The 22,017-nt window shown below is 47.1% G+C and overlaps 1 protein-coding gene across 1 annotated transcript in view; it reads left to right on the top strand.

Annotated features, from left to right (window-relative positions):
• The window catches only part of cpe (carboxypeptidase E), a 36,759-nt gene that overhangs the window by 4,279 nt on the left and 10,463 nt on the right, over positions 1–22,017 (top strand). Inside the window, exons 2-6 of the mRNA XM_071408504.1 lie at positions 8,631–8,734; positions 10,758–10,850; positions 11,776–11,943; positions 13,925–14,042; positions 15,678–15,860. Coding sequence (XP_071264605.1) covers positions 8,631–8,734; positions 10,758–10,850; positions 11,776–11,943; positions 13,925–14,042; positions 15,678–15,860 — 666 coding nt within the window. The remainder of the gene's footprint in view (positions 1–8,630; positions 8,735–10,757; positions 10,851–11,775; positions 11,944–13,924; positions 14,043–15,677; positions 15,861–22,017) is intronic.

Here is a 22,017-nt window from a genome sequence, read left to right as displayed (position 1 = left end):
CCTGTAATAGTGATAGTCCTGTAATAGTCCTGTAATAGTCCTGTAATATTCCTGTAATAGTCCTGTAATAGTCCTGTAATAGTCCTATAATAGTCCTGTAATAGTCCTGTAACAGTCCTGTAATAGTCCTGTAACAGTCCTGTAATAGTCCTGTAATATTCCTACAATAGTCCTGTAACAGTCCTATAACAGTCCTGTAACAGTCCTGTAATAGTCCTGTAATAGTCCTGTAATAGTCCTGTAATAGTCCTATAATAGTCCTGTAACAGTGTGTAATAGTCCTGTAATAGTCCTGTAATAGTCCTGTAACAGTGTATAATAGTCCTGTAATAGTCCTGTAATAGTCCTGTAATAGTCCTGTAATAGTCCTGTTATAGTCCTATAATAGTCCTGTAACAGTGTGTAATAGTCCTGTAATAGTCCTGTAATAGTCCTGTAACAGTGTGTAATAGTCCTGTAATAGTCCTGTAATAGTCCTGTTATAGTCCTATAATAGTCCTGTAACAGTGTGTAATAGTCCTGTAATAGTCCTCTAACAGTGTGTAATAGTCCTGTAATAGTCCTGTAATAGTCCTGTAACAGTGTGTAATAGTCCTGTAATAGTCCTGTAACAGTGTGTAATAGTCCTGTAATAGTCCTGTAATAGTCCTGTAATAGTGATAGTCCTGTAATAGTCCTGTAACAGTGTGTAACAGTCCTGTAATAGTCCTGTAACAGTCCTGTAATAGTCCTGTAATAGTCCTGTAATATTCCTATAATAGTCCTGTAACAGTCCTAAAACAGTCCTGTAATAGTCCTGCAATAGTCCTGTAATAATCCTGTAACAGTCCTGTAATAGTCCTGTATTAGTCCTGTAATTGTTCTTTACCAGTCCTGTAATAGTCCTATAATAGTCCTGTAATAGTCCTGTAATAGTGATAGTCCTGTAATAGTCCTGTAATAGTCCTGTAATAGTGATAGTCCTGTAATAGTCCTGTAATAGTGATAGTCCTGTAATAGTCCTGCAATAGTCCTGTAATAATCCTGTAATAGTCCTGTAATAGTCCTGTAACAGTCCTGTAATAGTCCTGTAATAGTCCTGTAACAGTCCTGTAATAGTCTTGTAACAGTCCTGTAATAGTCCTGTAATAGTCCTGTAACAGTCCTGTAATAGTCCTGCAATAGTCCTGTAATAATCCTGTAATAGTCCTGTAATAGTACTGTAATAGTCTTGTAATAGTCCTGTAATAGTCCTGTAATAGTCCTGTAACAGTCCTGTAATAGTCCTATAATAGTCCTGTAACAGTGTGTAATAGTCCTGTAATAGTCCTGTAACAGTGTGTAATAGTCCTGTAACAGTGTGTAATAGTCCTGTAATAGTCCTATAATAGTCCTGTAACAGTGTGTAATAGTCCTGTAATAGTCCTGTAATAGTCCTGTAACAGTCCTGTAATAGTCCTGTAATAGTCCTGTAATAGTCCTGTAACAGTGTGTAATAGTCCTGTAATAGTCCTGTAACAGTGTGTAATAGTCCTGTAATAGTCCTGTAATAGTCCTGTAATAGTCCTATAATAGTCCTGTAATAGTCCTGTAACAGTGTGTAATAGTCCTGTAATAGTCCTGTAACAGTCCTGTAATAGTCCTGTAATAGTCCTGTAACAGTCCTGTAATAGTCCTGTAATAATCCTGTAATAGTCCTCTAACAGTCCTGTAATAGTCCTGTAACAGTCCTGTAATAGTCCTGTAATAGTCCTGTAATAGTCCTGTAACAGTCCTGTAACAGTCCTGTAATAGTCCTGTAACAGTCCTGTAATAGTCCTGTAACAGTGTGTAATAGTCCTGTAACAGTGTGTAATAGTCCTGTAATAGTCCTGTAATAGTCCTGTAATAGTCCTGTAATAGTCCTGTAACAGTGTGTAATAGTCCTGTAATAGTCCTGTAATAGTCCTGTAATAGTGATAGTCCTATAATAGTCCTGTAATAGTCCTGTAATAGTCCTGTAACAGTGTGTAACAGTCCTGTAATAGTCCTGTAATTGTTCTTTACCAGTCCTGTAATAGTCCTATAATAGTCCTGTAATAGTGATAGTCCTGTAATAGTCCTGTAATAGTCCTGTAATAGTCCTGTAATAGTCCTGTAATAGTGATAGTCCTGTAATAGTCCTGTAATAGTGATAGTCCTGTAATAGTCCTGCAATAGTCCTGTAATAATCCTGTAACAGTCCTGTAATAGTCCTGTATTAGTCCTGTAATTGTTCTTTACCAGTCCTGTAATAGTCCTATAATAGTCCTGTAATAGTCCTGTAATAGTGATAGTCCTGTAATAGTCCTGTAATAGTCCTGTAATAGTCCTGTAATAGTCCTGTAATAGTGATAGTCCTGTAATAGTCCTGTAATAGGGATAGTCCTGTAATAGTCCTGTAACAGTCCTGTAATAGTCCTGTAATAGTCCTGTAATAGTCCTGTAACAGTGTGTAATAGTCCTGTAATAGTCCTGTAACAGTGTGTAATAGTCCTGTAATAGTCCTGTAATAGTCCTGTAATAGTCCTATAATAGTCCTGTAATAGTCCTGTAACAGTGTGTAATAGTCCTGTAATAGTCCTGTAACAGTCCTGTAATAGTCCTGTAATAGTCCTGTAACAGTCCTGTAATAGTCCTGTAATAATCCTGTAATAGTCCTCTAACAGTCCTGTAATAGTCCTGTAACAGTCCTGTAATAGTCCTGTAATAGTCCTGTAATAGTCCTGTAACAGTCCTGTAATAGTCCTGTAACAGTCCTGTAATAGTCCTGTAACAGTGTGTAATAGTCCTGTAACAGTGTGTAATAGTCCTGTAATAGTCCTGTAATAGTCCTGTAATAGTCCTGTAATAGTCCTGTAACAGTGTGTAATAGTCCTGTAATAGTCCTGTAATAGTCCTGTAATAGTGATAGTCCTATAATAGTCCTGTAATAGTCCTGTAATAGTCCTGTAACAGTGTGTAACAGTCCTGTAATAGTCCTGTAATTGTTCTTTACCAGTCCTGTAATAGTCCTATAATAGTCCTGTAATAGTGATAGTCCTGTAATAGTCCTGTAATAGTCCTGTAATAGTCCTGTAATAGCCCTGTAATAGTGATAGTCCTGTAATAGTCCTGTAATAGTGATAGTCCTGTAATAGTCCTGCAATAGTCCTGTAATAATCCTGTAACAGTCCTGTAATAGTCCTGTATTAGTCCTGTAATTGTTCTTTACCAGTCCTGTAATAGTCCTATAATAGTCCTGTAATAGTCCTGTAATAGTGATAGTCCTGTAATAGTCCTGTAATAGTCCTGTAATAGTCCTGTAATAGTCCTGTAATAGTCCTGTAATAGTAATAGTCCTGTAATAGTCCTGTAATAGTCATGTAATAGTCCTGTAACAGTCCTGTAATAGTCCTGTAATAGTCCTGTAACAGTGTGTAATAGTCCTGTAACAGTCCTGTAATAGTCCTGTAACAGTCCTGTAATAGTCCTGCAATAGTCCTGTAATAATCCTGTAATAGTCCTGTAATAGTACTGTAATAGTCTTGTAATAGTCCTGTAATAGTCCTGTAATAGTCCTGTAACCGTCCTGTAATAGTCCTATAATAGTCCTGTAACAGTGTGTAATAGTCCTGTAATAGTCCTGTAACAGTGTGTAATAGTCCTGTAACAGTGTGTAATAGTCCTGTAATAGTCCTATAATAGTCCTGTAACAGTGTGTAATAGTCCTGTAATAGTCCTGTAATAGTCCTGTAACAGTCCTGTAATAGTCCTGTAATAGTCCTGTAATAGTCCTGTAACAGTGTGTAATAGTCCTGTAATAGTCCTGTAATAGTCCTGTAATAGTCCTGTAATAGTCCTGTAATAGTCCTGTAACAGTCCTGTAATAGTCCTATAATAGTCCTGTAATAGTCCTGTAACAGTGTGTAATAGTCCTGTAACAGTGTGTAATAGTCCTGTAATAGTCCTGTAACAGTGTTTAATAGTCCTGTAATAGTCCTGTAATAGTCCTGTAATAGTCCTATAATAGTCCTGTAATAGTCCTGTAACAGTGTGTAATAGTCCTGTAACAGTGTGTAATAGTCCTGTAATAGTCCTGTAACAGTCCTGTAATAGTCCTGTAATAGTCCTGTAACAGTCCTGTAATAGTCCTATAATAGTCCTGTATTAGTCCTGTAACAGTGTGTAATAGTCATGTAATAGTCCTGTAATAGTCCTGTAACAGTCCTGTAATAGTCCTGTAATAGTCCTGTAATAGTCCTGTAACAGTGTGTAATAGTCCTGTAATAGTCCTGTAATAGTCCTGTAATAGTCATGTAATAGTCCTGTAATAGTCCTGTAACAGTCCTGTAATAGTCCTATAATAGTCCTGTAATAGTCCTGTAACAGTGTGTAATAGTCCTGTAACAGTGTGTAATAGTCCTGTAATAGTCCTGTAACAGTCCTGTAATAGTCCTGTAATAGGCCTGTAACAGTCCTGTAATAGTCCTATAATAGTCCTGTATTAGTCCTGTAACAGTGTGTAATAGTCCTGTAACAGTGTGTAATAGTCCTGTAACAGTCCTGTAATAGTCCTGTAATAGTCCTGTAATAGTCCTGTAACAGTCCTGTAATAGTCCTGTAACAGTCCTGTAATAGTCCTGTAACAGTGTGTAATAGTCCTGTAATAGTCCTATAATAGTCCTGTAACAGTGTGTAATAGTCCTGTAATAGTCCTGTAATAGTCCTGTAATAGTCCTGTAACAGTGTGTAATAGTCCTGTAATAGTCCTATAATAGTCCTGTAACAGTGTGTAATAGTCCTGTAACAGTGTGTAATAGTCCTGTAACAGTGTGTAATAGTCCTGTAATAGTCCTGTAATAGTCCTGTAATAGTCCTGTAACAGTGTGTAATAGTCCTGTAATAGTCCTATAATAGTCCTGTAACAGTGTGTAATAGTCCTGTAACAGTGTGTAATAGTCCTGTAACAGTGTGTAATAGTCCTGTAATAGTCCTATAATAGTCCTGTAACAGTGTGTAATAGTCCTGTAATAGTCCTGTAATAGTCCTGTAATAGTCCTGTAATAGTCCTGTAATAGTCTTGTAATAGTTCTGTAATAGTCCTGTAATAGTCCTGTAATAGTCCTGTAATAGTCCTGTAATAGTCCTATAATAGTCCTGTAACAGTGTGTAATAGTCCTGTAATAGTCCTGTAATAGTCCTGTAGTGGAGATGGAGATGGAGAGAGAGAGAGACACAGGGAATGGAGGGAGAGAGAGAGAGATAGAGAGGGGGAGGAAAGGGGGAGGGGAAGAGAGGGAAAGAGAGAGAGAGAGAGAGGAAAGTGGAGAATGTTTCTTTTCTCTCAATGTATTTTCATGTTTTCATCTTCTGTCTATTTCTGTAATTCCGTGTTCTGTGTTAGATCTGTTCTGTCTGAGAGCTGACGGGTCTTTAAGGTGAATCTGAAATAGCTGTGGTTGCCCTGACGACAGATCGGCTTAGGGCTGTGAGCTGCCTGCCTCCCTCCGGGTCGGCCATCTGTCAGGATAGTCTCTCTGTGTGTGGTGGTGGGGGGGGGGGGGGTAATCAGTTGACAGGAAGTAAACAATCCTACTGCATTCAACCACATCACGAACAGGACCAACTATAGGGACTGAAGTAGAGGAGAGTGGTGTGTAAATGTTCTGGTATCAGGGAGAGAGATGTGATGCTGCAGCCAGAGATCATCAATTATACATCTGAGGAAACACACATCTCTCTCTCTCTCTCTCTCTCTCTCTCTCTCTCTCTCTCTCTCTCTCTGTCTCTCTCTCTCTCTCTCTCTCTCTCTCTCTCTCTCTCTCTCTGTTGTGTGTGCAGGTGAGGAGAGCAGCTAGTGAGATATAATGGCTGGTCAAATAAAACACATGAGTCATTCACCGTGGTTGTCCCTTAATTTGTATTTGGCACCGTCTCCGTGGTAACAGTGGCAAGTGTAGTGTGACGTGTGTGTGTGTGTGTGTGTGTGTGTGTGTGTGTGTGTGTGTGTGTGTGTGTGTGTGTGTGTGTGTGTGTGTGTGTGTGTGTGTGTGTGTGTGTGTGTGTGTGTGTGTGTGTGTGTGTTAGCGGGCAGTGTGACGTACAGGTCTAGGACTGAACATGGGTAGGTCCTCTGTAGGACTGAACATGGGTAGGTCCTCTGTAGGACTGAACATGGGTAGGTCCTCTGTAGGACTGAACATGGGTAGGTCCTCTGTAGGACTGAACATGGGTAGGTCCTCTGTAGGACTGAACATGGGTAGATACTCTGTAGGACTGAACATGGGTAGGTCCTCTGTAGGACTGAACATGGGTAGGTCCTCTGTAGAACTGAACATGGGTAGGTCCTCTGTAGGACTGAACATGGGTAGGTCCTCTGTAGGACTGAACATGGGTAGGTCCTCTGTAGGACTGAACATGGGTAGGTCCTCTGTAGGACTGAACATGGGTATGTTCTCTGTAGGACTGAACATGGGTAGGTCCTCTGTAGGACTGAACATGGGTAGATACTCTGTAGGACTGAACATGGGTAGGTCCTCTGTAGGACTGAACATGGGTAGGTCCTCTGTAGGACTGAACATGGGTAGATACTCTGTAGGACTGAACATGGGTAGGTCCTCTGTAGGACTGAACATGGGTAGGTCCTCTGTAGGACTGAACATGGGTAGGTCCTCTGTAGACCTGAACATGGGTAGGTCCTCTGTAGGACTGAACATGGGTAGGTCCTCTGTAGGACTGAACATGGGTAGGTCCTCTGTAGGACTGAACATGGGTAGGTCCTCTGTAGGACTGAACATGGGTAGGTCCTCTGTAGGACTGAACATGGGTAGGTCCTCTGTAGGACTGAACATGGGTAGGTCCTCTGTAGGACTGAACATGGGTAGGTCCTCTGTAGGACTGAACATGGGTAGGTCCTCTGTAGGACTGAACATGGGTAGATACTCTGTAGGACTGAACATGGGTAGGTCCTCTGTAGGACTGAACATGGGTAGGTCCTCTGTAGGACTGAACATGGGTAGATACTCTGTAGGACTGAACATGGTAGATACTCTGTAGGACTGAACATGGGTAGGTCCTCTGTAGGACTGAACATGGGTAGGTCCTCTGTAGGACTGAACATGGGTATGTTCTCTGTAGGACTGAACATGGGTAGGTCCTCTGTAGGACTGAACATGGGTAGGTCCTCTGTAGGACTGAACATGGGTAGATACTCTGTAGGACTGAACATGGTAGATACTCTGTAGGACTGAACATGGGTAGATACTCTGTAGGACTGAACATGGGTAGGTCCTCTGTAGGACTGAACATGGGTAGGTCCTCTGTAGGACTGAACATGGTAGATACTCTGTAGGACTGAACATGGGTAGATACTCTGTAGGACTGAACATGGGTAGGACCTCTGTAGGACTGAACATGGGTAGGTCCTCTGTAGGACTGAACATGGGTAGGTCCTCTGTAGGACTGAACGTGGGTAGGTCCTGTTCATCTCAGTATCTGCTGCTATTGGCTACTTCATAACACTGAGTCTACCTTTGATGTCCAAGCTAGTCTCTTTACCTGAGCTGTATGTTGTCCTGACCTGACCTGTATGTTGTCCTGACCTGACCTGTATGTTGACCTGACCTGACCTGTATGTTGACCTGACCTGACCTGTATGTTGTCCTGACCTGACCTGTATGTTGACCTGACCTGACCTGTATGTTGACCTGACCTGACCTGTATGTTGTCCTGACCTGACCTGTATGTTGACCTGACCTGACCTGTATGTTGACCTGACCTGACCTGTATGTTGTCCTGACCTGACCTGTATGTTGTCCTGACCTGACCTGTATGTTGACCTGACCTGACCTGTATGTTGACCTGACCTGACCTGTATGTTGTCCTGACCTGACCTGTATGTTGACCTGACCTGACCTGTATGTTGTCCTGACCTGACCTGTATGTTGACCTGACCTGACCTGTATGTTGTCCTGACCTGACCTGAACTGACCTGTATGTTGTCCTGACCTGACCTGTATGTTGACCTGACCTGACCTGACCTGTATGTTGACCTGACCTGACCTGTATGTTGTCCTGACCTGACCTGTATGTTGACCTGACCTGACCTGTATGTTGACCTGACCTGACCTGTATGTTGTCCTGACCTGACCTGTATGTTGACCTGACCTGACCTGTATGTTGACCTGACCTGACCTGTATGTTGTCCTGACCTGACCTGTATGTTGACCTGACCTGACCTGTATGTTGTCCTGACCTGACCTGTATGTTGACCTGACCTGACCTGTATGTTGTCCTGACCTGACCTGTATGTTGACCTGACCTGACCTGTATGTTGTCCTGACCTGACCTGTATGTTGACCTGACCTGACCTGTATGTTGTCCTGACCTGACCTGACCTGACCTGTATGTTGTCCTGACCTGACCTGTATGTTGACCTGACCTGACCTGACCTGACCTGTATGTTGACCTGACCTGACCTGTATGTTGACCTGACCTGACCTGACCTGACCTGTATGTTGACCTGACCTGACCTGACCTGACCTGTGTGTGTGTTGACCTGACCTGTGTGTTGACCTGACCTGTGTGTTGACCTGACCTGACCTGACCTGTGTTGACCTGACCTGTCCTGACCTGTGTGTCTCTTTCCCCAGGTGAGCCAGAGTTTAAGTACATCGGAAACATGCACGGCAACGAGGCGGTCGGACGGGAACTCATCGTCTACCTGGCTCAGTACCTCTGTAACCAGTACCAACAGGTAATATGTCGATCACAGAGTTAATATGTTGTTGTGTTGTAACAGGGCAACTAAACGATCACAGAGTTAATATGTTGTTGTGTTGTAACAGGGCAACTAAACGATCACAGAGTTAGTATGTTGTAGTGTTGTAACAGGGCAATTAGACGATCACAGAGTTAATATGTTGTTGTGTTGTAACAGGGCAACTAAACGATCACAGAGTTAATATGTTGTTGTGTTGTAACAGGGCAATTAGACGATCACAGAGTTAATATGTTGTTGTGTTGTAACAGGGCAACTAAACGATCACAGAGTTAATATGTTGTTGTGTTGTAACAGGGCAACTAAACGATCACAGAGTTAGTATGTTGTAGTGTTGTAACAGGGCAATTAGACGATCACAGAGTTAATATGTTGTTGTATTGTAACAGGGCAACTAAACAATCACAGAGTTAATATGTTGTTGTGTTGTAACAGGGCAACTAAACGATCACAGAGTTAGTATGTTGTAGTGTTGTAACAGGGCAACTAAACGATCACAGAGTTAATATGTTGTTGTGTTGTAACAGGGCAACTAAACGATCACAGAGTTAATATGTTGTTGTGTTGTAACAGGGCAATTAGACGATCACAGAGTTAATATGTTGTTGTGTTGTAACAGGGCAACTAAACGATCACAGAGTTAATATGTTGTTGTGTTGTAACAGGGCAACTAAACGATCACAGAGTTAGTATGTTGTAGTGTTGTAACAGGGCAATTAGACGATCACAGAGGTAACTTGTTGTTGTGTTGTAACAGGGCAACTAAACGATCATAGAGTTAACATGTTGTTGTGTTGTAACAGGGCAACTAAACGATCTCAGAGTTAGTATGTTGTAGTGTTGTAACAGGGCAACTAAACAATCACAGATTTATTATGTTGTTTTGTTGTAACAGGGCAACTAAACCATCACATATTTATTATGTTGTTTTGTTGTAACAGGGCAACTAAACGATCACAGAGTTCATATGTTGTTGTGTTGTAACAGGGCAACTAAACAATCACAGATTTATTATGTTGTTTTTTTGTAACAGGGCAACTAAACCATCACAGAGTTAATATGTTGTTGTGTTGTAACAGGACAACTAGTCGATCACAGAGTTAATATGTTGTTGTGTTATCACAGGGCAACGAGTCGATCATAGAGTTAATATGTTGATGTGTTATCACAGGACAACGAGTCGATCACAGAGTTAATATGTTGTTGTGTTATCACAGGGCAACGAGTCGATCACAGAGTTAATATGTTGATGTGTTATCACAGGACAACGAGTCGATCACAGAGTTAATATGTTGTTGTGTTATCACAGGGCAACGAGTCGATCACAGAGTTAATATGTTGTTGTGTTATCACAGGGCAACGAGTCGATCACAGAGTTAATATGTTGTTGTGTTATCACAGGACAACGAGTCGATCACAGAGTTAATATGTTGTTGTGTTATCACAGGGCAACGAATCGATCACAGAGTTAATATGTTGATGTGTTATCACAGTGCAACGAGTCGATCATAGAGTTAATATGTTGATTTGTTATCACAGGACAACGAGTCGATCACAGAGTTAATATGTTGTTGTGTTATCACAGGGCAACGAATCGATCACAGAGTTAATATGTTGATGTGTTATCACAGGGCAACGAGTCGATCACAGAGTTAATATGTTGATGTGTTATCACAGGGCAACGAGTCGATCACAGAGTTAATATGTTGTTGTGTTATCACAGGGCAACGAATCGATCACAGAGTTAATATGTTGATGTGTTATCACAGTGCAACGAGTCGATCACAGAGTTAATATGTTGATGTGTTATCACAGGACAACGAGTCGATCACAGAGTTAATATGTTGTTGTGTTATCACAGGGCAACGAATCGATCACAGAGTTAATATGTTGATGTGTTATCACAGGGCAACGAGTCGATCACAGAGTTAATATGTTGATGTGTTATCACAGGGCAACGAGTCGATCACAGAGTTAATATGTTGTTGTGTTATCACAGGGCAACGAGTCGATCATCGATCTGATCCACACCACACGTATCCACCTGATGCCCTCCATGAACCCTGATGGCTTTGAGAAGGCAGCCTCCCAGGTAACACACCTCCCAGGTAATACACAACACAGGTAACACACCACACAGGTAACACACACCACAGGTAACACACACCACAGTTAACACACACCACAGTTAACACACCCCACAGTTAACACACACCACAGTTAACACACACCACAGGTAACACACACCACAGTTAACACACATCACAGTTAACACACACCACAGTTAACACACACCACAGGTAACACACACCACAGTTAACACACACCACAGGTAACACACACCACAGTTAACACACACTACAGTTAACACACACCACAGTTAACACACACCACAGTTAACACACACCACAGGTAACACACACCACAGTTAACACACAACACAGTTAACACACACCACAGGTAACACACACCACAGTTAACACACACCACAGTTAACACACACCACAGTTAACACACACCACAGTTAACACACCCCACAGTTAACACACACCACAGTTAACACACCCCACAGTTAACACACACCACAGTTAACACACACCACAGTTAACACACACCACAGTTAACACACACCACAGTTAACACAACACCACAGTTAACACACACCACAGTTAACACAACACCACAGTTAACACACACCACAGGTAATACACACACCACAGTTAACACACACCACAGTTAACACAACACCACAGTTAACACACACCACAGTTAACACAACACCACAGTTAACACACACCACAGGTAATACACACACCACAGTTAACACACCCCACAGTTAACACACACCACAGTTAACACACACCACAGTTAACACACCACAGGTAACACACACCACAGTTAACACACACCACAGGTAACACAGAGAGAAGGCAGCCTCCCAGGTAACACACAGACTGGTTGAAGGGTTTTGTCTTGTGGACAGACTAGGTAACATCTCTCTTCCCTCTGTGTGTCAGTCGGGTGAGCTGAAGGATTGGTTCGTTGGTCGTAGTAACGCCCAGGGGGTTGACCTGAACAGGAACTTCCCTGACCTGGACCACATCGTCTACGGCAACGAGAAGGAGGGCGGAGCCAACAACCACCTGCTCGACAACATGAAGAAGGCCGTCGACGAAAATACCAAGGTAACACACCTGTCTGTCTGGTAACACACCTGTCTGTCTGTCTGGTAACACACCTGTCTGTCTGGTAACACACCTGTCTGTCTGGTAACACACCTGTCTGTCTGGTAACACACCTGTCTGTCTGGTAACACACCTGTCTGTCTGGTAACACACCTGTCTGTCTGGTAACACACCTGTCTGTCTGGTAACACACCTGTCTGTCTGTCTGGTAACACACCTGTCTGTCTGGTAACACACCTGTCTGTCTGGTAACACACCTGTCTGTCTGGTAACACACCTGTCTGTCTGGTAACACACCTGTCTGTCTGGTGACACACCTGTCTGTCTGGTGACACACCTGTCTGTCTGGTAACACACCTGTCTGTCTGGTAACACACCTGTCTGTCTGGTAACACACCTGTCTGTCTGTCTGTCTGGTAACACACCTGTCTGTCTGGTAACACACCTGTCTGTCTGGTAACACACCTGTCTGTCTGGTAACACACCTGTCTGTCTGGTAACACACCTGTCTGTCTGGTAACACACCTGTCTGTCTGGTAACACACCTGTCTGTCTGTCTGTCTGTCTGTCTGGTAACACACCTGTCTGTCTGGTAACACACCTGTCTGTCTGGTAACACACCTGTCTGTCTGGTAACACACCTGTCTGTCTGGTAACACACCTGTCTGGTAGCACACCTGTCTGTCTGTCTGGTAACACCCAGCCATCTGTCTGTCTGGTAACACACCTGTCTGTCTGTCTGTCTGTCTGTCTGCCTGTCTGTCTGTCTGTCTGGCAACACCCACCTCTCTGTCTGTCGAGTAACACCTGTCTGTCTGTCTGGTAACACCTGTTTGTGGCTCCAGAGAACAAGGCAGTGATCCTGTCTGTCTGTGTCTGTGTTGTATCCAGCTGGCTCCAGAGACCAAGGCAGTGATCCTGTCTGTCTGTGTTGTCTCCAGAGACCAAGGCAGTGATCCTGTCTGTCTGTGTTGTCTCCAGCTGGCTCCAGAGACCAAGGCAGTGATCCTGTCTGTCTGTGTTGTCTCCAGCTAGCTCCAGAGACCAAGGCAGTGATCCTGTCTGTCTGTGTTGTCTCCAGCTAGCTCCAGAGACCAAGGCAGTGATCCTGTCTGTCTGTGTTGTCTCTAGCTGGCTCCAGAGACCAAGGCAGTGATCCTGTCTGTCTGTGTTGTCTCCAGCTAGCTCCAGAGACCAAGGCAGTGATCCTGTCTGTCTGTGTTGTCTCCAGTTAGCTCCAGAGACCAAGGCAGTGATCCTGTCTGTCTGTGTTGTCTCCAGCTAGCTCCAGAGACCAAGGCAGTGATACTGTCTGTCTGTGTTGTCTCCAGTTAGCTCCAGAGACCAAGGCAGTGATCCTGTCTGTCTGTGTTGTCTCCAGCTAGCTCCAGAGACCAAGGCAGTGATCCTGTCTGTCTGTGTTGTCTCCAGTTAGCTCCAGAGACCAAGGCAGTGATCCTGTCTGTCTGTGTTGTCTCCAGCTGTCTCCAGAGACCAAGGCAGTGATCCTGTCTGTCTGTGTTGTCTCCAGCTAGCTCCAGAGACCAAGGCAGTGATCCTGTCTGTCTGTGTTGTCTCCAGCTAGCTCCAGAGACCAAGGCAGTGATCCTGTCTGTCTGTGTTGTCTCCAGCTAGCTCCAGAGACCAAGGCAGTGATCCTGTCTGTCTGTGTTGTCTCCAGTTAGCTCCAGAGACCAAAGCAGTGATCCTGTCTGTCTGTGTTGTCTCCAGCTGGCTCCAGAGACCAAGGCAGTGATCCTGTCTGTCTGTGTTGTCTCCAGCTAGCTCCAGAGACCAAGGCAGTGATCCTGTCTGTCTGTGTTGTCTCCAGCTAGCTCCAGAGACCAAGGCAGTGATCCTGTCTGTCTGTGTTGTCTCCAGCTAGCTCCAGAGACCAAGGCAGTGATCCTGTCTGTCTGTGTTGTCTCCAGCTAGCTCCAGAGACCAAGGCAGTGATCCTGTCTGTCTGTGTTGTCTCCAGCTAGCTCCAGAGACCAAGGCAGTGATCCGGTGGATAATGGAGATTCCGTTTGTCCTCTCAGCTAATCTGCACGGAGGAGATGTGGTGGCCAACTATCCCTACGACGAGACACGCAGCGGTAAACACACACACACCACGCTACACACAAATACACACACGCACACACACCGCAATAAACTGTGAACCAGACATCTCCTACGGTATAGTGTAGAGCATCATGGGATATAGTGTAGAGCATCATGGGATATAGTGTAGAGCATCATGGGATCATGATGTGAACCAGACATCTCCTACGGTATAGTGTAGAGCATCATGGGATATAGTGTAGAGCATCATGGGATATAGTGTAGAGCATCATGGGATCATGATGTGAACCAGACATCTCCTACGGTTTAGTGTAGAGCATCATGGGATATAGTGTAGAGCATCATGGGATATAGTGTAGAGCATCATGGGATATAGTGTAGAGCATCATGGGATATAGTGTAGAGCATCATGGGATATAGTGTAGAGCATCATGGGATATAGTGTAGAGCATCATGGGATATAGTGTAGAGCATCATGGGATATAGTGTAGAGCATCATGGGATATAGTGTAGAGCATCATGGGATATAGTGTAGAGCATCATGGGATATAGTGTAGAGCATCATGGGATATAGTGTAGAGCATCATGGGATATAGTGTAGAGCATCATGGGATATAGTGTAGAGCATCATGGGATATAGTGTAGAGCATCATGGGATATAGTGTAGAGCATCATGGGATATAGTGTAGAGCATCATGGGATATAGTGTAGAGCATCATGGGATATAGTGTAGAGCATCATGGGATATAGTGTAGAGCATCATGGGATATAGTGTAGAGCATCATGGGATATAGTGTAGAGCATCATGGGATATAGTGTAGAGCATCATGGGATATAGTGTAGAGCATCATGGGATATAGTGTAGAGCATCATGGGATATAGTGTAGAGCATCATGGGATATAGTGTAGAGCATCATGGGATATAGTGTAGAGCATCATGGGATATAGTGTAGAGCATCATGGGATATAGTGTAGAGCATCATGGGATATAGTGTAGAGCATCATGGGATATAGTGTAGAGCATCATGGGATATAGTGTAGAGCATCATGGGATATAGTGTAGAGCATCATGGGATATAGTGTAGAGCATCATGGGATATAGTGTAGAGCATCATGGGATATAGTGTAGAGCATCATGGGATATAGTGTAGAGCATCATGGGATATAGTGTAGAGCATCATGGGATATAGTGAACCAGACATGAAGCTCTACAGTAAAAAACACAACAATTAAACTTAAGAACGGGAAGCATAGAAATAACACACATAGAACAGATCTACCTCTTCTTAGACTTTCTTTCAATGGGAATTACAGATCTATAACTCATATTTCTATGTGAATTTGGACAGGTCGCCCAAAAAGTGACATATTGCCGCTTGAAGTGCAAATAAATTATCTCTCTTCTCCTCCCTCCCTCCCTCCCTCCTTCCCTCCTTCCTTCCTTCCCTCCCTCCCTCCCTCCCTCCCTCCCTCCCTCCCTCCCTCCCTCCCTCCCTCCCATCCTCTCCTCCCTCCCTCCCTCCCTCCCTCCCTCCCATCCTCTCCTCCCTCCCTCCCTCCCTCCCTCCCTCCCTCCCTCCCTCCCTCCCTCCCTCCCTCCCTCCCTCCCTCCCTCCCTCCCTCCCTCCCATCCTCCCCTCCCTCCCTCCCTCCCTCCCTCCCTCCAGGTTCGACCCATGAGTACAGTGCCAGTCCTGATGATATCACCTTCAAGTCTCTGGCGAAGTCCTACTCCCAGTTTAATCCTGTGATGTCAGACCCCCAGAGGGCTCCGTGCAGGAAGAACGACGATGACACCAGCTTCACGGACGGCATCACCAACGGAGGGGCCTGGTACAGCGTACCTGGAGGTAACACACAGACAGACACTAGCTTCACCTACAGAGGAGCCTGGTACAGCGTACCCGGAGGTAACACACAGACAGACACTAGCTTCACCTACAGAGGGGCCTGGTACAGCGTACCTGGAGGTAACACACAGAGAGACACTAGCTTCACCTACAGAGGGGCCTGGTACAGCGTACCCGGAGGTAACACACAGACAGACACTAGCTTCACCTACAGAGGGGCCTGGTACAGCGTACCTGGAGGTAACACACAGAGAGACACTAGCTTCACCTACAGAGGGGCCTGGTACAGCGTACCCGGAGGTAACACACAGAGAGACACTAGCTTCACCTACAGAGGGGCCTGGTACAGCGTACCCGGAGGTAACACACAGAGAGACACTAGCTTCACCTCCAGAGGGGTCTGGTACAGCGTACCTGGAGGTAACACACAGACAGACACTAGCTTCACCTACAGAGGGGCCTGGTACAGCGTACCCGGAGGTAACACACAGAGAGACACTAGCTTCACCTACAGAGGGGTCTGGTACAGCGTACCCGGAGGTAACACACAGACAGACACTAGCTTCACCTACAGAGGGGTCTGGTACAGCGTACCCAGAGGTAACACACAGAGAGACACTAGCTTCACCTACAGAGGGGCCTGGTACAGCGTACCCGGAGGTAACACACAGAGAGACACTAGCTTCACCTACAGAGGGGTCTGGTACAGCGTACCCGGAGGTAACACACAGACAGACACTAGCTTCACCTACAGAGGGGCCTGGTACAGCGTACCCGGAGGTAACACACAGACAGACACTAGCTTCACCTACAGAGGGGCCTGGTACAGCGTACCCGGAGGTAACACACAGAGAGACACTAGCTTCACCTACAGAGGGGTCTGGTACAGCGTACCCGGAGGTAACACACAGACAGACACTAGCTTCACCTACAGAGGGGCCTGGTACAGCGTACCCGGAGGTAACACACAGACAGACACTAGCTTCACCTACAGAGGGGCCTGGTACAGCGTACCCGGAGGTAACACACAGAGAGACACTAGCTTCACCTACAGAGGGGTCTGGTACAGCGTACCCGGAGGTAACACACAGACAGACACTAGCTTCACCTACAGAGGGGCCTGGTACAGCGTACCTGGAGGTAACACACAGAGAGACACTAGCTTCACCTACAGAGGGGCCTGGTACAGCGTACCCGGAGGTAACACACAGACAGACACTAGCTTCACCTACAGAGGGGCCTGGTACAGCGTACCCGGAGGTAACACACAGACAGACACTAGCTTCACCTACAGAGAGACACTAGCTTCACCTACAGAGGGGCCTTGTACAGCGTACCTGGAGGTAACACACAGAGAGACACTAGCTTCACCTACAGAGGGGCCTGGTACAGCGTACCCGGAGGTAACACACAGAGAGACACTAGCTTCACCTACAGAGGGGCCTGGTACAGCGTACCCGGAGGTAACACACAGAGAGACACTAGCTTCACCTACAGAGGGGTCTGGTACAGCGTACCGGGAGGTAACACACAGACAGACACTAGCTTCACCTACAGAGGGGTCTGGTACAGCGTACCCGGAGGTAACACACAGACAGACACTAGCTTCACCTACAGAGAGACACTAGCTTCACCTACAGAGGGGTCTGGTACAGCGTACCCGGAGGTAACACACAGAGAGACACTAGCTTCACCTACAGAGGGGTCTGGTACAGCGTACCTGGAGGTAACACACAGACAGACACTAGCTTCACCTACAGAGGGGTCTGGTACAGCGTACCTGGAGGTAACACACAGAGAGACACTAGCTTCACCTACAGAGGGGCCTGGTACAGCGTACCGGGAGGTAACACACAGACAGACACTAGCTTCACCTACAGAGGGGCCTGGTACAGCGTACCCGGAGGTAACACACAGACAGACACTAGCTTCACCTACAGAGGGGCCTGGTACAGCGTACCTGGAGGTAACACACAGAGAGACACTAGCTTCACCTACAGAGGGGCCTGGTACAGCGTACCCGGAGGTAACACACAGACAGACACTAGCTTAAACTACAGAGGGGCCTGGTACAGCGTACCTGGAGGTAACACACAGAGAGACACTAGCTTCACCTACAGAGGGGCCTGGTACAGCGTACCCGGAGGTAACACACAGACAGACACTAGCTTCACCTACAGAGGGGCCTGGTACAGCGTACCTGGAGGTAACACACAGAGAGACACTAGCTTCACCTACAGAGGGGCCTGGTACAGCGTACCCGGAGGTAACACACAGAGAGACACTAGCTTCACCTACAGAGGGGCCTGGTACAGCGTACCCGGAGGTAACACACAGAGAGACACTAGCTTCACCTACAGAGGGGCCTGGTACAGCGTACCTGGAGGTAACACACAGAGAGACACTAGCTTCACCTACAGAGGGGCCTGGTACAGCGTACCCGGAGGTAACACACAGAGAGACACTAGCTTCACCTACAGAGGGGCCTGGTACAGCGTACCCGGAGGTAACACACAGACAGACACTAGCTTCACCTACAGAGGGGTCTGGTACAGCGTACCCAGAGGTAACACACAGAGAGACACTAGCTTCACCTACAGAGGGGCCTGGTACAGCGTACCCGGAGGTAACACACAGAGAGACACTAGCTTCACCTACAGAGGGGTCTGGTACAGCGTACCCGGAGGTAACACACAGACAGACACTAGCTTCACCTACAGAGGGGCCTGGTACAGCGTACCCGGAGGTAACACACAGACAGACACTAGCTTCACCTACAGAGGGGCCTGGTACAGCGTACCCGGAGGTAACACACAGAGAGACACTAGCTTCACCTACAGAGGGGTCTGGTACAGCGTACCGGGAGGTAACACACAGAGAGACACTAGCTTCACCTACAGAGGGGCCTGGTACAGCGTACCCGGAGGTAACACACAGAGAGACACTAGCTTCACCTACAGAGGGGTCTGGTACAGCGTACCCGGAGGTAACACACAGACAGACACTAGCTTCACCTACAGAGGGGCCTGGTACAGCGTACCTGGAGGTAACACACAGAGAGACACTAGCTTCACCTACAGAGGGGCCTGGTACAGCGTACCCGGAGGTAACACACAGACAGACACTAGCTTCACCTACAGAGGGGCCTGGTACAGCGTACCCGGAGGTAACACACAGACAGACACTAGCTTCACCTACAGAGAGACACTAGCTTCACCTACAGAGGGGCCTTGTACAGCGTACCTGGAGGTAACACACAGAGAGACACTAGCTTCACCTACAGAGGGGCCTGGTACAGCGTACCCGGAGGTAACACACAGAGAGACACTAGCTTCACCTACAGAGGGGCCTGGTACAGCGTACCCGGAGGTAACACACAGAGAGACACTAGCTTCACCTACAGAGGGGTCTGGTACAGCGTACCGGGAGGTAACACACAGACAGACACTAGCTTCACCTACAGAGGGGTCTGGTACAGCGTACCCGGAGGTAACACACAGACAGACACTAGCTTCACCTACAGAGAGACACTAGCTTCACCTACAGAGGGGTCTGGTACAGCGTACCCGGAGGTAACACACAGAGAGACACTAGCTTCACCTACAGAGGGGTCTGGTACAGCGTACCTGGAGGTAACACACAGACAGACACTAGCTTCACCTACAGAGGGGTCTGGTACAGCGTACCTGGAGGTAACACACAGAGAGACACTAGCTTCACCTACAGAGGGGCCTGGTACAGCGTACCCGGAGGTAACACACAGAGAGACACTAGCTTCACCTACAGAGGGGTCTGGTACAGCGTACCCGGAGGTAACACACAGACAGACACTAGCTTCACCTACAGAGGGGCCTGGTACAGCGTACCCGGAGGTAACACACAGACAGACACTAGCTTCACCTACAGAGGGGCCTGGTACAGCGTACCCGGAGGTAACACACAGAGAGACACTAGCTTCACCTACAGAGGGGTCTGGTACAGCGTACCCGGAGGTAACACACAGACAGACACTAGCTTCACCTACAGAGGGGCCTGGTACAGCGTACCTGGAGGTAACACACAGAGAGACACTAGCTTCACCTACAGAGGGGCCTGGTACAGCGTACCCGGAGGTAACACACAGACAGACACTAGCTTAAACTACAGAGGGGCCTGGTACAGCGTACCTGGAGGTAACACACAGAGAGACACTAGCTTCACCTACAGAGGGGCCTGGTACAGCGTACCCGGAGGTAACACACAGACAGACACTAGCTTCACCTACAGAGGGGCCTGGTACAGCGTACCTGGAGGTAACACACAGAGAGACACTAGCTTCACCTACAGAGGGGCCTGGTACAGCGTACCCGGAGGTAACACACAGAGAGACACTAGCTTCACCTACAGAGGGGCCTGGTACAGCGTACCCGGAGGTAACACACAGAGAGACACTAGCTTCACCTACAGAGGGGCCTGGTACAGCGTACCTGGAGGTAACACACAGAGAGACACTAGCTTCACCTACAGAGGGGCCTGGTACAGCGTACCCGGAGGTAACACACAGAGAGACACTAGCTTCACCTACAGAGGGGCCTGGTACAGCGTACCCGGAGGTAACACACAGACAGACACTAGCTTCACCTACAGAGGGGTCTGGTACAGCGTACCCAGAGGTAACACACAGAGAGACACTAGCTTCACCTACAGAGGGGCCTGGTACAGCGTACCCGGAGGTAACACACAGAGAGACACTAGCTTCACCTACAGAGGGGTCTGGTACAGCGTACCCGGAGGTAACACACAGACAGACACTAGCTTCACCTACAGAGGGGCCTGGTACAGCGTACCCGGAGGTAACACACAGACAGACACTAGCTTCACCTACAGAGGGGCCTGGTACAGCGTACCCGGAGGTAACACACAGAGAGACACTAGCTTCACCTACAGAGGGGTCTGGTACAGCGTACCCGGAGGTAACACACAGACAGACACTAGCTTCACCTACAGAGGGGCCTGGTACAGCGTACCCGGAGGTAACACACAGACAGACACTAGCTTCACCTACAGAGGGGCCTGGTACAGCGTACCCGGAGGTAACACACAGAGAGACACTAGCTTCACCTACAGAGGGGTCTGGTACAGCGTACCCGGAGGTAACACACAGACAGACACTAGCTTCACCTACAGAGGGGCCTGGTACAGCGTACCTGGAGGTAACACACAGAGAGACACTAGCTTCACCTACAGAGGGGCCTGGTACAGCGTACCCGGAGGTAACACACAGACAGACACTAGCTTCACCTACAGAGGGGCCTGGTACAGCGTACCCGGAGGTAACACACAGACAGACACTAGCTTCACCTACAGAGAGACACTAGCTTCACCTACAGAGGGGCCTTGTACAGCGTACCTGGAGGTAACACACAGAGAGACACTAGCTTCACCTACAGAGGGGCCTGGTACAGCGTACCCGGAGGTAACACACAGAGAGACACTAGCTTCACCTACAGAGGGGCCTGGTACAGCGTACCCGGAGGTAACACACAGAGAGACACTAGCTTCACCTACAGAGGGGTCTGGTACAGCGTACCGGGAGGTAACACACAGACAGACACTAGCTTCACCTACAGAGGGGTCTGGTACAGCGTACCCGGAGGTAACACACAGAGAGACACTAGCTTCACCTACAGAGGGGTCTGGTACAGCGTACCCGGAGGTAACACACAGACAGACACTAGCTTCACCTACAGAGAGACACTAGCTTCACCTACAGAGGGGTCTGGTACAGCGTACCCGGAGGTAACACACAGAGAGACACTAGCTTCACCTACAGAGGGGTCTGGTACAGCGTACCTGGAGGTAACACACAGACAGACACTAGCTTCACCTACAGAGGGGTCTGGTACAGCGTACCTGGAGGTAACACACAGAGAGACACTAGCTTCACCTACAGAGGGGCCTGGTACAGCGTACCGGGAGGTAACACACAGACAGACACTAGCTTCACCTACAGAGGGGTCTGGTACAGCGTACCCGGAGGTAACACACAGACAGACACTAGCTTCACCTACAGAGAGACACTAGCTTCACCTACAGAGGGGTCTGGTACAGCGTACCTGGAGGTAACACACAGACAGACACTAGCTTCACCTACAGAGGGGCCTGGTACAGCGTACCC

The sequence above is a fragment of the Salvelinus alpinus genome, chromosome 6 (genome assembly GCF_045679555.1).
Source record: "Salvelinus alpinus chromosome 6, SLU_Salpinus.1, whole genome shotgun sequence".
Lineage (NCBI taxonomy): Eukaryota > Metazoa > Chordata > Actinopteri > Salmoniformes > Salmonidae > Salvelinus > Salvelinus alpinus.
Note: the sequence above shows the minus strand (reverse complement) of the source record. Positions and strands in the feature narration are given on the sequence as shown.